We start from the raw sequence: 16,856 nt of genomic DNA on the forward strand, positions 1-16,856 counted from the left end.
TTGAAATAACAGCTGTCATATCATCGCCTCCTTGTTTAAACATCCAGCTCCACAGCACTGACCAACTTTCCTTACATACATCACCTAGACATTTGTCAACAAGACTGTTCTGGTGACTTTGTATTTGAAACATTTCTATCAGAACATTTTATGAATACCTGACTGTTGTGTTCATGTTCAAGACAGTGAGGCGCTCTTTCCTTTCAGGCCACACTTAAAAAACAATAAGCTACAACGTCTGTAAGTTGAGGACTTACTCCATGTAGCTGTGTCTAAATGGAGCCATTTAATTCAGTGTTACACTTCAGCGCATCTCTAACCGGACATAAAGTGTGATTCATTACTTCAGTTTTTTGTGTTTTCAAGGAGATAATTATTTAGGTCAGTAGTTAACTGTCAGAAAGACACTATGATTTAGGTGTGCTGAAACATGCTTCCAATGTGATCCTGGCAGCCAATCAGGAACAGATATTTTCTGCTTTGGTGAGTAAAAAAGGCTGTGAATGAAATGTTACTGCTGTTTTGCTCTTTGAGTTATAATTATGTTTCCCACACCTTATGACACTAATGCATTTCTTTGAACCCCTGTGGGAAGAACTTGTCCCTCACCATAACTCGCACACACCTACAAAAGTAGAGAGAGTGAGAGAGGAAAATAACTACGCCTTTTTACTGCAGTGACGGTTGATTAGAAATAAAATATATATTTGTTTCACCGGAGTCAGTTCTGTTTTTTTTACATTTTGAAATGTCAGTAGGAAAAACTGCAAATCAGGCAAACGACTGCAATCACGCCACAAAGTCACTGTCATCAGGGAACTTCAACTTTGTGGTGGTTCAGTTATTTTAAATAACATAACTTTTTATTGAGATTACCACGACTGTGGAAACCAGACTTTGATGGCAGAAAATTACTTAGCACATTTGTGCAAGCAGAAGGATTTGAAAACATGCAATGTCATAATTTTACTCTGCTGTATTTCAAAAGCAAACTGTGTTAAGTGTTAAGCTGAAGCATATGTGCTGTCTGATGCAATCCAATGCAGTTCACTTTTATTGTGACTCTTTCTTGTTGTCAAAGATGTGTTAACTTGATGACACATTTTGGTTTTCAGATACTAGAAGGCTTTATATTATTCATTTATTTACACATTCCTCTCCGTGTCACCAAAACACATACATTCCCAGCCTAATAAGGAGAAATGTTATGGTACAGTTGCTGTGTTGGATTGTTCCGTCACACATAGAGTCCCTAATAAAGTTGCCTCTTAATGTATAATGATCTTATCATTTCTATAAAATTTCTTGTAGAATATTAAACTACCCAGAGTTTAAATTAGCTCCACCTTCCAGCCATCATTAAAACTCTACTTACACCTTCCACACACAGTGATTACTTTACTGCTGTTTTTGGATAAATATGATGTACTCATGAACAACTGGTCATATCAAAAATTAGATGGATCAAATAAGATCAAGTAATAAGTTAGTGACATTTAGGTAAAGAAATGCATCACATCTGGACCAAATGACTAAATATTAAATATAAAGCTGCAGACTTTAGTCGGTTGTTGTAGAATCAACAATTAATGAACCATTAAATTTGTGGTCTACATAAGCTCGACCATATTTTATAGTGAGAAACACCCATTATTCATGTAAATATAAATGTTCAAAAATAAGTCAATAACTGCAGATATTTCTCAGTTACGGTTAGTGTCATATCGAGCAGCAGAAAGGTTTTCCACGATCTGTTTTCCTAAAATTAATAGAAATTCTTGAAATTCTCGGAGTTGCCTCCAAATCCAAGAGGAATCGCTGCAACAGCCGATGAAGCCACATCAGACAGACTGAATCCACAGCAGGCTGGAGCAGAGAGACTCACTGATGCTGCTCAGTGAAATTCCTGCGTGTTGTTTCCTCCAAACCTAAAATGAAAATTGCAACACGCACTCGCGCGCGCGCGCGCGCGCACGCTGGACTACCCCACCCCGGTCCCGCCCTGTGGCCCGACCCCGTGGAGAACAGACAGCGGATCATGTGACAGGAGCAGTTTCTGAAGCACACACACACACACACACACACAGAGAGAGAGAGAGAGCCGGTTTCGTAACTCAGGGAAGTTTGGCGGATCGTCGGTCACCGGAGCGTCTTGTTTTCCCGGAGCCTGATGTCAGAGCCACGGCGGAGGATCGCTGGTCGCCTGCGTCTCTTTTTCGGCGGAGCTGCCTGATTGAGTTTTGTTTTGTGTTGATTTTTTTATTTTTATTTTTTTTTCTCTCAGCGGGAACATTTCACCGTCCATCAGAGGCAACCAGCGGCGCTCCTCCGGGAACTGACCGAGTCCACCTGAGAAGTAAGTCCGTCTCTCCCGCTGGACACAGAGGACGGGCCTGTCCTCACACTTACTCATACCTCATCTTGTAAAGATGAAGTCTTCGCCTTTCTGAAGTACTGACCTGATGACTTATGGTCCTCTTACTGTGGGGTCACCGATGAGCAATGACACATTTCTCAATATTATATCATCGTTAGTTACTCCAAATGAAAAAAAAAAGTGCTGAAATACAGTTTGCAAGCAGAAAAAGAAGTGCTTTTATTTTGACCAGCCTGCAGCTTCACTTTTTGACAGCTAACACCGGGACTTGGGTTGAGGTGTCACTTTGGGTTAGACTGGCAGTATTCAGCTTTTATAACACATGCCAATGTTATATTCATATCTGAAAGTTGAATTAAAGTAAAAAGGCCATTGAAATGTCAGATGAGTCAAAAGTCAGCATTTCAAGCTGTGAGGGTCCCGGCTGTCTCTCCACATGTCTCTTTAAAATACAATACATGGAACACACGCACGCCTAGAAGCTGGGGACTGGAATGGATGGTTTGGCTTGGCTCACCTGTACCAGTCCAATGCATTATATTTCATTTACATCCGGAACCTGAGCTGCTTCACAGGCGGTGTGTGTGTGTGTGTGTGTGTGTGTGAAGCTGATACTGGATGAGACAGCCTCAGTGTCCTGCTCGGTGTCAGCTGAGTGCAGTGTGATATGCTGAAGGAAATATACCTGACAGGTGTGTGTGAGATGGAGAGAGAAGGGGGGGGGGGGGAGATTTACAATCAGTCACACCTGAGCCGCTTCATCTGTCCTCTCATTTCACTACATCCATTACAATTCACATCTCTGTCTCAGTGTGTGTGTGTTTCTCTGTCTCTGTCTCTCCCTGTTTCCTGTGCTTTGTTTCAAGGCTGAGGCTTGCGTCACACATTCCACTTGGCATATGAAGCCCTTATCCTGTTTAGAGCCTGGAGTGAGAGAGAAAGAGGGAGAAAGAAGGGACGGGAGAGGGATGTGGATGTGGGGGGTGAAAGGGTGGAATGAGGCCGATCTCTCTCTCGCATTCTATCTTACTTTATACTTTTCTCTCACTTAGAGTTTCTTTCTTAATTTTTCCTTTACTTATTTGTCTCCCATTAGGGGAGGACACACACGAACCAAATAACACACCCACCCCTACACCTCTTTTCCTGAATCAACATGCTGATGTTATCTGGTGGAAAAATGAACAAGGGCGCGCGCGCGCGCACACGCGCACGCACACACATCCCCGCTGCTCAAAGGGCATGTCCCAGAGAACATTAGGGCTAAACATTAAACTCCTGGATGCTGAAGCGTTGGTGATTCTCCATTAGAAGTTAAGGAAATAAGGACACTGTGGTCCACAGACGGCCATAAACTGAAAAAGCTGAAACTTGTTACACAACTTCACGAGTGCCAGCACACGCACGCACTCACAAAGCCATGTAAGAAAACACACACACACCCTTGTGCAGTGTGTCTGTTACCACTCTTAAACCACCGGATTGAGCCACTATGACTGTGTAGCCGACCCCCCACCCCACACACACACACACACACACACACACGCACGCACACAAACACCCCGTCCCCTCCCCATGTTTGAGGTCCATTGAAGTTTTGTCATATTTTGGTTGAAACCCACTTCGTTTTCTTCCCCGCTTCTGTCTCTGCCTTGTTCTTTCCACTTCCATTTTGACATAGTTTGGTCAAAGCGGCTGTTTTCTTGGCCCTTTCTGTGCTTCCATTCCCCCCTCCCATCCTCTCATTCTTCGGTTAGGGAGGTGCAGTGTGTTGGGGAGCTGGTGGCAGTGGGGGGTCAGACAGGAAACCACAGGCCCCCTGCAGCAGCACCCCCCATTTGGCTTCACTCTCCTCCACCTCCTCCCCCTCCTTCTCCTTCTTCTTCTCCTCTTTACAACCCCCGACCCATCACGCAGTGTGGAAATAATAACAGTCAGACTAAACTCTGAGGGCTTCCGCTTCTCTCTCTTTCTCTCTGGCTGCCTCTCTTTGCTTTCCTCCGTCCTCCGTTGTCTGGAAAGCCTCAAAACTGCTCTCTTTGACAAGTTCAGCTTGAGGTGCATATGTGTGTGCGTGTGTCATTGTCAGTGTTTGAGCCTTATGTCAACTAAGTGTGTCTTCAAATGTGTGTACCCATATGTGGATGTGTGTGTGTGAGATGATGGATCCTGTTTCCTCTCCCCCTCATGATGGCCCCCTCTGGCTTCCCCCTGAGCTTTGCAGGCCTGCAGCCCCACAGTCTGCAGGAGAGGAGCGGAGAGGGTCTGTGTGCCTGTATATGTATGTTTGTGTGCGCGTGTTGGGGGGGGTGTAAAAAAAAAAAAAAGACAGGAGGAGTGGGCCAGGCGGCTCGAATGAGGGAATAGGAAGCCAGAATGAGACGATAGGGGGCTTGAGCGGAGTGAGAAGAATCAGAGTCAGAACATGTGAGGCGTTATTAGGGGGGTGAGGAGGAGGAAGTGAGGTAATGAGGTAAGGAGGTGAAATAAGGGAGTAGGGGAGTATACTTGGGGGTTAGAGCTTGAAAGGAGGAGTAGATTTTATGGGGTTGGGGGCAACGGGAGTGTGAAGCATTTAAAGACTAGGAATGTCAAAGTTAAGTACTGCATTAAAAGCTTGTCACCTTTTATGAGTTATGTAATGGGATCTTTAATTTAATTTGCATTCATTTTAATCATGATTATCCACCTACTTCCCCGAAGTGTATAAATAGGTAGAGGGTGTGTCAAACTAACTTACGTACATGACATGACATTACTTTGTAATACTTTGTAAGCTATATAGGGTGTCATCGTTTCAGCGCTGTTTGTTTGGACCGATTTGTGATCACATATAATAGTTGTGGTCTGAGAGCACAGGACCGGCGTGAGGTGAGACTGCCGAAGGAAAAGAGGCAATCGAGAAAGAACAGAAACAGAGTGCAGGGAACTCAATGCTCTAAGTGTTAAGTGTGCGTGTCTGTGTGTGTGTGTCTGTGTGTGTGTGTGTGTCTATTGTGGCGTGTTCTTGGACAAAGCTGTTGTCTGGAGGTTTCTGGTCTCTCTGGTGATCTCATCTTCTCCAGCCTGTTGCCATTAGTGTGTGTGTCTGTCTGTGTGTGCAGCTCCATGTGTGTCTGCGTGTGTTTAAGCATGTGTGCGTGTCGGTAATAATTTAGCCCTTTAGTGATTTAGTGTGTGTATTCTGTTGAGCTAGCAGAAACTTGGTGTGCGGCTGTGAGTTTGTGTGTCTGCGTGTGTGTTTGTGTGTGTGCGCGCGTGCATGCGTGTATGCGTGTGTGTCTGTGTTGTGTGTGTGTGTGTGTGTGTGTGTGTGGTTGAGCTGGTAGTCAGGGGCTCCAAGCCACAATATTTTCCCCTTCAGTCATGTTGTTTTATATCATTCATACAGAGGGATAGAAAATGAGTGTGGTGTGTGTGGTTCAGATAAATACAGTTGTAGAATTGTGAATGATTGTTGAGGAAGAAGTGGAGACGAAGATTTGGAGTTCACGATGGAGAGAGAAAGGGATGTAGGAGAGGAGTGTAGGAAGTGTTTGCTGAGTGGGTTGGGGTTGAGTACACAGTAGCTCCACTGACCTAGAAGGACAATATTTACAGACCACACTTGACATGCACAAACACACACCCACATGTGGTGCAGAGGGACAAACCCAGGTAGAGTGACTTGTTCACCAAGTAGGTGCAGCGCACAATGGTTCGCTCACTGGAGGTCTGACAGCGGCCTTTAAATGCTGTGATGAAGCTGAGGCCAGCAGCTGTAAGTTCGTGCAGGCAGGGGATCAGAGAAATGGTGTCTGCAACTACCGATAATTGATAACTTTTCAACACCCAAAGATCAATTTGCCAATTTCCCATCATATAAGACAAAACGCAGAAAGTTGTGCAAGGTTCAATCTGACTGGAAGCAGATTCAGACACAAATGATCTCCGGCTGTTGATTGTCTATTATCTCCTGAGGCCTTCTGGTTTTTAGATTCTTCTGAATAAGTTGCTTTGCAGCTGAATTAAATCTTACTTCCTGCAATTGTCTAAATTTTCTGCAACTCATTGTATTTATTCTTTTATGGTCTACCCAGAGGGCAAGTTGGGCTTTGTCACAGGGATGGTCCCCCCCCCCCCCCCGCTCACCATCCTGTCTTCACATGCTGCCTGATAAGCCTCCCGTGTTCGGCTCCCTGTGTTGTAAACCACAGCCACCTGGCAAACACGATGCTGATTAAAACAAACAACATTAATTACTTTCTGCTGCTGCTGCTATGTGACCCAGATCTCTGTCACTGTCTGTCATCCATGTGTGTGATCGAACGGGTGGCAAGCTTGTGTAGCCGACTGGCCTATAGCTGGGAGGTGCGTGTAAAAGTGCCTTCCCGCGGCTTTATATTTAGGAATTTAACAACTGCTGCGGGGGGTTTGTTACGGTTTTTGAAAGTTGAACTAAGATAACTGTATGTCTACTGATTAATTATGTCCCTTTCTTTAGTGTATGAGCACATTGCGCGTTTGCGTATGTTCATATTGACACAAACACTGGACTCTGTATGCACAGGTATACACAGGTTATTTTAAAATCCAGCCCAGCCCTGAGGTGACAAGATAATTAGCATATGGTGTATTTCAGTGTTTAAGGGAGGCCCGAGTCTCTCACGTCAGTCAGTCTACAAACCTGCATTTGTGTGATAGAATGTCACGCATTCACAGACACACTTAGAGCGGAGCTTGTGTTGCTGTTGTTGTTCAAGGGAAGCACCTGAGACAACTGTCCAGTAAGTCACTCATTAAATTGCAAAGCCATATTTTTTTTTGTTTATCAGGCCACAGATTTTCCAAAAGGCAAAGAGTTTGGTCTTTTCCAGGTCAGGTCCAGGTCCCTGGCACACACTAAAGGAAAGTAACATTAGTAGGGACTCATGCCCCCCTTTGCTTAAGGGCGGCATAACTTTCATTCATTCTTCTTCTATCGCTTATCTGTTTCCGGGTTGCGGGGCTGCTGGAGCCAATCCCAGCTCACACTGAGCTCACCCTGGACAGGTCACCAGTCCATCACAGGGCCAACACACAGAGACAGACAGAGACCTACAGACAATTTAGAGTCAGCAGTTAACCCAAACATGATGTCTTTGCACGACTGTGCCACCGTGGTTCCCGGTGGCATAACTTGATGAGGTCAAATAAAGAGTCCTTTACATTGCTAGTCGAAGGAAAGGATTTTTACCACCGTAATTCTTGATAAGTGATTTATCATTTAACGTGAAGCTGTTCTGAGCTGTTCTGTTCTGTTCTGAATATTAGCTTTGAGTCATTCGTCCTCTACAGATCTTACCTTGAACCATTTCAGTATAGTCAGTTTTAGTTTTAGATGAAGTGATTAGACTTATGTTGTGTGGGCTGGTTTTCTACTGTTTTGTCACAATGACACGTGGATCTCTGTGATTCGATTGATTGAGTTCTTGCAGAGTTTCTCTCGCATCCTCTTCCCTCCATGAATTAGTCATTCAGAAGCTGAGGGGCTGTTTTTTAAATAAACGCAGAGGATGGGGCTTTCACTACAGCCACTGATTTCTGAACTTTTTGTTTCTGTGGTGAAAAGCGCGTACATTGTTCTTACTGTACACCAAAGTTCACCACAGTGTTTTTTCTTTTGTTCTTTTCCGGCTTCACACCTGCTTCCATTCTCACTTCTGTGTGTGGATAGTAACTCAAAACAATAACTGCTTGACCTCCAGATGAACTACAGCACAATAATACAAACTTGGATTAAAAACACACCCTCACACACATCATCTGCCCACAGTCTCTTTGTTTCTTTGGAGCCAGGCAAAGGGTGAGGCTTTAGTCGTCATGTTCACACCCTTCCTGACCCAGAAAGCATCCTGCTCTCCTATTGGTCTTTCCTCATCTGGACTGTGTGTGCGTGGATGTGTGTGTGTGTGTGTGTGTGACCTGATTGAAGTTCACAGTCAGGAGACAAGTTAGCCTTTAATTATTAACAAATGGTCAAGAACACAGGATGTCACACATACACACACTCACACAGACTCCCTAAGGGTGCATTCTTTGACAGTTCATGCTCCCGTAATGCTCCAGTGAATTCACAAACACACACACACACACACACACACACACACGCATACATTTAAACACACTCATTTAGGCAGAAGCACGGAGTCATTTCAGCTGCACCTGGTTATTCAAAGTTAAGGTAACTGGAACCTTTGAAACCTCATATACTTGAGATCCAAACACTTGACAGCCCTCTGCAGTTGTTGTGTGCATGGGCTGTGTGTTTGTGTCCTCATTACACCTGAAACTGGCTGCATTCTTGTAAAACGATCTGTCATAAATTTGTCTCCAGCTTTCTTTGAATATTTCAGGCATTTTTAGATGACTTTTTAGATGATTTTTAGAGGGCTGTCTGACATAAAGCTGAGCAAGGTTTGTTTGTCAGTGTGACAGAAAGAGATTGGCGGTGGGTGTAACGAGGCAGGTAATACACTGAGGACATCCTAATATGATTTAATCATCCTAAAAATATTCCTATGGCTGATATGATTTGCTGGAAGTGAGACTGAGTGTGTTTAAATGTGCGCACATATAGAACAGACACTTTCAAATCATTTAACTACACATCCCCATCGAGCCTGTCGCTCTACTTAAGGTGTTTTTTTTTTTTTATCACTATGAAACTTGCGCATATGTGTGAGTTTTTCTGTTTTGCAGTTTCTTCTACTGTGGAAATGAACATATTAACTCCAGATACTAATGATATTTTACATTTAAACAGGGCCTAATGTAACATTAACCCTTTACTACATCACCACTGGGCGCTTGAGGATGATAGTGTACTTTTTCGACCATTTGTTCATTTCCACCCGCTTATCCGTCAGGGACGTTGGGTTTTTTTGTACTACTGGATTTAAAAAGTGTATAATATAAAGGATGATTAAAAACACTGTTAAAGATTAAGCCAGCGGTCTAAAACCTTTCTGGCCTGTCATGCTGGTGTCGTGTTGAGTCACCTTGTCAGTTAATTTGTTTCCAGCTAATTTTTGAAGACCAAATATTTCACCGAAAATTGCAATCTTGAATGAATTTTCACCCAAACTTGAATGAATTTTAGAAAGCAAAGATACGTGTTTTATTTGCACAATGTCATTCATCACCTTCCTTATTCAGCCTTACAAGAGTATTTCTGCATGGTGGCACTGCTCTCGTTACTAAAGTAAGGGATTATTTATGGACTATAACTGATCTCTGCGGTATTTTAACGTATTAACTGTGGTACTGACGTGTGTGTGTGTTTTACTTTGTAGGAGCTGGGCCCGTGCAGCCATGCTGATGTATGATTACCCTCTGAAGACAGACATGGAGACGGTAAGGCACGTGTGTGTTTGTGTAAATGTAGCTTTGGGGGCTTTTGTGTGTGTTTTGAGTGTTCCCATCATGCCTGAACATGTTTTTGATGCCATACAGTATCTCTGACCTATACACACACATTCACACTATTTCGCTCACCTACACACTTCTGCTACGTGTCTAGACAGAGTTGTTCCCACATTCCTGCTCTTCCTGGACAAACATGCTGCTGCGCAGTGCATATTTGCATACAATGGGTACACACACTGCCAGACAGAAGGCTAATGAACGTACACAAATGCACTGTACAGTTATCTGCTCCCTAACAGAAATGGGTTTAAAACATTTTTGGCTGGCTGTAGGTGTTTGTGTGGCAGAAACAAGTTTTCCCTGTTATTGAATGCAGAACGGAAATTTTTTTAACGCTCTGCTCTTTTGTCCTCCTTTTGCTGTTTCCTTCTTCTGTATCCTCTCTTTCTCTCTCACTTACAGTCCTTCTACTCTTCGTTAGTGAAAACCCCAGAGCCATACAGAGGGATCTTCCCCCATCCCGCCCCCCCCCTTTACCACACACACACCTTCGCTCAGTCCCACAGCCCCAGCAACCCCACACACAGCCAGCTGGAGCCGGTAGACCTGTCCCTCAGCAAGCGTTCCTCCTCCAGTTCCTCTTCCTCCTCCCCTCCCTGCTCCACTGCCTCCTCCCCGGCCTCTTTGCGCAGCTCCCCGCCTTCGCCTTATAGCTTGGCGAGTCGTGCCTCCCCCCGTTGCTCCCCTCCACAGTCTCAGCTGCGGTCCTCACCCTCTCATGGCGTTCCACCCCCCCCTCCCTCGCTTTCGTACTCCATGGTGGCACCTTTCATCAGCCCAGACTCCAGGGTCATCCAGCAGTCAGGCCTCATGGTGTCTCCAGTCATGGTGCCTCTGTCCGTCCTCTACTCCGCACCTCTCCACTTGCACCAGTCGATAATGGTCAGCCCACCAGTCACGTGTGATGACGACCATCATCGAAGCAGAGAGCACAAGATAGGTGAGACGCCAGTTGTTGTTGTACTTCTTTTTTATTTCTGTTAATCAATTTATACTCATTTCATTTGAAATGTATTGATATGAAACATTGTGCATGTCAAAAATTTATGCACATGAAAAAAACTTGAATAATTATATTGCAAAAAAAAAAAAGCATCTAAACTTGAAAAGTGGAATGAAGCAATAACAAGAAAGTAAAAAAAAAAAGGAAGTACTTACAGAAATTTAAAAAAAAGTAAAGTGCTGGGTCACTTTTGACCTAAATATAACACACTATGTGTCAAAATTTATACTGAAATCAACATATTTCTTTGTTTGAAACTGTAGAAGTGTTTTTTCGTTTATTCATGTGTATAATTACTTTTCCAGCTGATTATCAATGTTTTTTTGGTTCTTGACTCTTCAGTCTCCAACATTTGGAGAATTTCTTTTTGAACTGATAAGATATTATTTAGAAGTACTTATTTATGCACAGGACTGAAAGTCGACAGCCATATCAGCAGCTTCGCGGCGCTGTACTTGAAATGTTTAAAATGTTTGGAGCAAATCAAATGGCTTTGCTGATTTCCACTGTCAGTTATCCTGTAGTTGGTGAAACATTTCACTCTGGACCAAAGTGGTTGACCAACAAAGGTTGGAATCCTTTCAATCACAACACTGCATGGCTAGTTAAAAGCTAAAGGGAAGAGAAATGTAATAGATATTATCAATAAGCGAAAAAAAAAAAAAAAAAAAGGAAAAACCTTCAAACTAAAACTAGACCATCTAACATTTGCTGATTCTTTTACATCCATCCAGTTCACTCTACGAAACCCCTGGAGCTGCGAGGCGATGCCCACGACCTTCACAAGCCGATCAAAACAGAGCCTTGCCCTGAGCTTAGTCATGACCCCCACAGCAGCCATGAGATGAAGTCATCCGTCATCAGGATACCACATGAATATGAGTGAGTTACGTAACGACTGATTTTCAGTTTCACTACCTGCTGTGGAGCTTCCCTTTTCCTCTGTATGGAGGTTGTGGTCAAAACGCGTCCTAGGACTGGGGCTGGGCATCATTTGAGTTACTGGAGTATATGCAGTAGCTTCAAAGAATCAGTTTCAATGAAGAGGAAGAGGAATTTTTCAATAGTCACGCCCAGAGAGGTAATCGCTCTTTTCAACCTCTCCAGTATATCAATCTTGATTTTAGGTATGAAACAGTCTCTCCACGCTCTGCTTCCTCTTTTTTGCCCGCAGTGGGAATGTGGTAGAGCAGTTAACTTTAAACGCGGCTAAGAGATGAGTCTCTAATTTACATAGATAAAGCAGGATAGCACAACAACAATAAAAGCACACTAATCGCTCTTTGTAGTGGGGTGTGTCAGTTTCCTGCACTCCTTTGTGGCTACTTTTATTCTCTAATTTAGTTTACATTTCTCTTGACAGGATTCATAAAAGCCATCTCATCCCTGCCACCTCCTCCATTCCTCTTCACAGTTCTATTTTCTTTCTTGTCTTTCCTTTGCATGATGCGTCCTTTTTTTTTTTTTTTTTTTTTTTTGCTATTTCGTTTTGTTTTTATTTTTTTGTCCAGCATCTCCCATTGTTTGTGACGCTCCACTCCCTTTTGCCTCTCCCTTCCTGTTCCTCCTTTCCCTCCCACCTCCCCCTCCTCGTGTATATTATCTTTAAATCTTCATTGTCAAAGACAGGTTAGACCCAGATGTGTACGACAGGGAACGCTGCCAGGAAGCTGTTGCCTGTCTTTTATAGACGTTGTTACGGAGGTTGTTAGGGCTGTCTTTGCCACAGTGCCAACTATGAAATAATTGTACTAAGAAAGACAAGTAGGCGTGTGGTTGTCATCACCTCTGAAGACACACTTGCACATGAACAATATGCCGTATGTACATGGTACATAGGTTGAGTTTTCACTGTATAATAATGATGGGTTGGCCTGTGTGTGTGCATATATGTGTGTGTGTGTGTGTGTGTGTGTGTGTGTGTGTGTGTGTTCTTTGGTTGGGGACTTTTTGCACATTCCTTTTGCACAGAGGTGATCTGTGCGGGATTCGTATTTCAACACTCGACACCTGCTCTCAACTGCCAACACACACACATACGTGCACACACACACACACACCTTTTAATTAGGACCTTTGACGTGCCAAAAGTCAACTCTCTCTTGTTTTCTTTTTATTGGGGGGCTGAAAAACACTTGAAATCTTGCCTCTATTCTTTCGTACTTATTCATTTGTGCCGAAGTTTTGTTAACGTTCATGTTTTAACCACATATATATAGACACACACACACAGTGTAGGACGTTAGAAACCTAATCTGCATGGGCTCATTGAACTTGGGTATGTGGCTGGAAAGATTTTTGCAAAGTTGCCTATTTTATTTCCTAGTTTTTCCAGCTTGTTTTTCTTTGATTCCATATTTGGATGACATGAAATTCCAATGAATGAATGTTGAATGACGGCATTCAACTGAAATGGAAGAGGTGGCAGGACAAAACTAAGGTGTGGTGTACTGGCAAAGGCGAGAGGTGTTTTTCAACTTCCTGCCTGGTAGAAGTTGTTATTGCACAGAAGAGAATCTGCCACACAGTTCCATTTGCATTGTGTTCAGCGTCATGAACGAGGCCGTTGTTACACAACACGAGCACCGCCTCCTGGATGACTGGGTTAGGATTACTTAGCTCAACCATTTTTTTTTTTTGTCTCTCTGTGTGTTTTAGGGGAAACAATCCATCGGTAATAGTTCATTCAGGCACAAAGCATCCTCTCCCTGCGGACTCTCCCGACTCACTGAAAAAGCGCCGAATTCACCGCTGCGACTTCACCGGCTGCAACAAAGTCTACACCAAGAGCTCCCACCTCAAAGCACACCGCAGGACACACACCGGTGAGAGGCTTCACACACAAGCTGTGTTCTTACCCAACTGTGTTGGTACACTTATCCTGTTTTACTAACCTTTTGGTTGATCTTCTGCAGGTGAGAAGCCTTACAAATGCATGTGGGAAGGCTGCACGTGGAAGTTCGCCCGATCAGATGAGCTCACGCGACACTTCCGCAAGCACACAGGAGTCAAACCGTTCCAGTGTCCTGACTGTGAACGCAGCTTTTCCCGCTCTGACCACCTGGCTTTGCACAAGAAACGCCACCTTCTGGTGTGAATCAGTGCTGGAGGCGACTTGAAAGAAACTCTGTGCTGGTTTCGGTGTAGGACTTTATTACCACTTTCACTTGAGTTTTTGCTGTTTTTTTTTTTTAAAGCTGGACTCCAGCAACGGACTCTGACAGAGAGTGGGGAAAAATTCCTCAGGGTTTTCACCTCGTAATGAGCTGGTGTGCTCCCCATCAGATTCATCATCAACTCATTTTGAAATTATAATAGAGATGTGGGCGTTGCACCAGACCTCTGATCAACTATGGAAAATCCAGACACTTTAAAAAAAAAAGGGGGGGGGTGAGGGGGGCTTCCCCGTCTCAGCTGGCCTGAGAACGATGCCCTCTTGTGGCCACAGAACAGAACCAAACTGCATCGACACACAATGTGTTGAAGCCACACAGCTACTTCAAGCTTCTGCAACAGCTCTCATTTCTCTGCATGCAACCAAGCAACAGATACGGACCTAGACACACACACACACACACACACACACACACACACACACACGCCTGTCACTTGCTAGCTCGGCCAATATAATGTGAAACTTTCCAGAATGTATCGTATCACATCTACTGTGCATTGTGTCATACACACTTCAGCTTTCTCTCATCAACGCAGCTACCTGTGACATCAACTTTCTGCTCTCTCTTTCTTTATGGATCCACTGAACAAATACACACAAGAAAATAAGTCAATGAACACCACACACCTCATCTGCCTCTACCAGCTCACGTCATGAAGGTAGCAAGAGGTAGCAAATGCTCACTGTCCCTTATACATACATGCATGCACATGTTTAATGGCACACACAGCGGAATACATGCACTTAATAAAAGCAGCTCAGCCTCAGTCTTGTGTGCTTTCGGTATTGGGTTCGGGGGAAAAATAAAACGGGGACGGTGGGTCTCATTTATTGCCAGAGTGAAGTCTTTTTTATGTTTTCATTCAGAAATGTGAACATTGCTGCACAGGGGCATTATTGTGTTAGTAATGAAAAGACACCACTCGGTTGGTTTAGGGCTATAAGCAATGAAATTTGTCTTACCAATATTTTATATTACAGTTTATATATCTATGAAATATTGTTTGGTTTGTGATGTGACACCATTGTAGCCTTTTTTCATTGTATTAAGATTTTATATGGGCATATACAAAGTGCAAAGCAGGGAAATTTGCTCATTAGTTTTTGTTTTGCGAGAGCAAGTAAGTTTTATTCCAGCAGATTTGGTGGGATATATTGAAAGAAAATACCGTTTAATTCCATAGTGTTTGATATTAAAACGCGCCCATTTGATTCTAATTAAAGGTTATAAGATAGCAAATTTTAATTTCATATTTTTTTTAACATCCACATATTTTTTTAATGCAAGCACTACTTTAGAGACCATCTTTAAAGTTATTGTTTTTCTCAAGGATCTGGAGAACAAATGGTTTTGTGTATAGCGTCTTTGTACATCTTTAATGTGCACTTTATATACATATATACAACCATATGTATGTATATATATATGAAACATTCCCAAAGCCAATTTTTTTTTTTTTTTTTACTTTTATCAGTTTGCTATGATAATGGATCTGCTGGACAGTTTGACAGTTTGATCGTGGGTCACTTTCAGTCTATTTAATATCAAAGGAAAGTGTGGCCCTTTCTGCTCGTTACATGAACACACAAATAAACACACATGCATATTGAATTAACTGATCTGCATTTGCTTCTGGCTACTCTTTGCAGTTTTTGCTTGTATATGTTTTGTATCTCTGATTGTTAGACTGAAAGGGCAATTAAAGGTTTTTACTAAGCATGATTTTGATACTCTCATAATAAGGCATATTATACATTTCTATGTCATGTCTATCGTAAACCCTATCTCTTTTTAATCTAAATGTTGGCTATTCAAAGGGAACATGTTAAACTGTGAATATATAACTGTACAGGTTTATCTGCAATTTATTTTAAAACTGAATATTCATACCACTTAATAAACTTATTGGCTATATTTGCATGATGGAGTGCTGTGTCTTTAATTCTGTAAGCATGTGGCTGTGCTGAAAAAGTTATCAATTATGTGAGAAAATAGTGACTTAATTGTCAGTTCATGAATTCTCTTATGGTTTAGCAAAAAAATAAATAAAAATAGGTCAGTAACATCTACAACATTCAGTGTCAAATATGAAGATTTTGTGGTTTTGCATTATTGCATTAAGTATTGACGTCTTAGTGTGAGTAAGAATGTACATGTAAATATAGGATAATGTTCTAAAGATAACTTTCTGAAATATATCTTATTTAAACTACACGTGTATAAAACTCTTCATGAATATTTTCCTTTTCATAATGATTTCACCATCTTGTTATAGGTGGCTTGTCTGTGTGCCCTCTGTGTTTTGGGACTTGCCCAGTGCCACGTTCTGATAGTTTCGCAGTTTTTAATAATCGTGTTTGACAAAAAATAAATAAAAATAATAATAATTAAAAAAAAAGATAAAATTGAAAACATTGGGCTCGTCCGGGATTTGAACCCGGGACCTCTCGCACCCTAAGCGAGAATCATACCCCTAGACCAACGAGCCGCGATACAACACCGTGAAAACATTAGTATATATATAAAACATAGAACCTGTTTTTCAGATGTTTTTGCCTGATTATTTAGTGGAAGAACTGCTGTCCGGCCCTTTGAGTCGACATGTGACGACCCAGAACCAGATTTAGTGTTTCCTACTGAAACATTAGTGTCCGGGCGGACCAAGATGGTTCCCTCCTGCTCTCCTGGTTTTCACTCCTCTCGGCTGGATCGTTTGAACAAAGTCTGACCCGTAAATATTGATTAAGACCAAACTCGGGTTTGAAGTGTGATGATCGTTTTCCTGTTGTTAAGAACACGCGCAGAACAAACATTTTAAAGAAGCGCCGGTCTCCATGCTCCCAATTTGTGCACT

At 42.7% G+C, this 16,856-nt stretch overlaps 1 protein-coding gene and 1 non-coding gene across 2 annotated transcripts; one reads left to right on the forward strand and one right to left on the reverse strand.

The window, feature by feature from the left end:
• The first annotated feature begins 2,068 nt into the window (after positions 1–2,068).
• Positions 2,069–15,922, forward strand: klf3 (Kruppel like factor 3 (basic)). Its single transcript, XM_029503199.1, has 6 exons — positions 2,069–2,356; positions 9,691–9,751; positions 10,226–10,763; positions 11,561–11,708; positions 13,485–13,651; positions 13,742–15,922. The coding sequence occupies exons 2-6, from the start codon at positions 9,710–9,712 to the stop codon at positions 13,921–13,923; spliced, it is 1,077 nt and encodes a 358-aa protein (XP_029359059.1). The 5' UTR covers positions 2,069–2,356; positions 9,691–9,709; the 3' UTR covers positions 13,924–15,922.
• Positions 15,923–16,418: 496 nt separating this feature from the next.
• trnap-agg (transfer RNA proline (anticodon AGG)) lies at positions 16,419–16,490 on the reverse strand. Its single transcript has one exon. It is a non-coding gene; the product is annotated as a tRNA-Pro (tRNA).
• Positions 16,491–16,856: the final 366 nt, after the last annotated feature.

The sequence above is a fragment of the Echeneis naucrates genome, chromosome 1 (genome assembly GCF_900963305.1).
Source record: "Echeneis naucrates chromosome 1, fEcheNa1.1, whole genome shotgun sequence".
Taxonomy (NCBI): Eukaryota; Metazoa; Chordata; class Actinopteri; order Carangiformes; family Echeneidae; genus Echeneis; species Echeneis naucrates.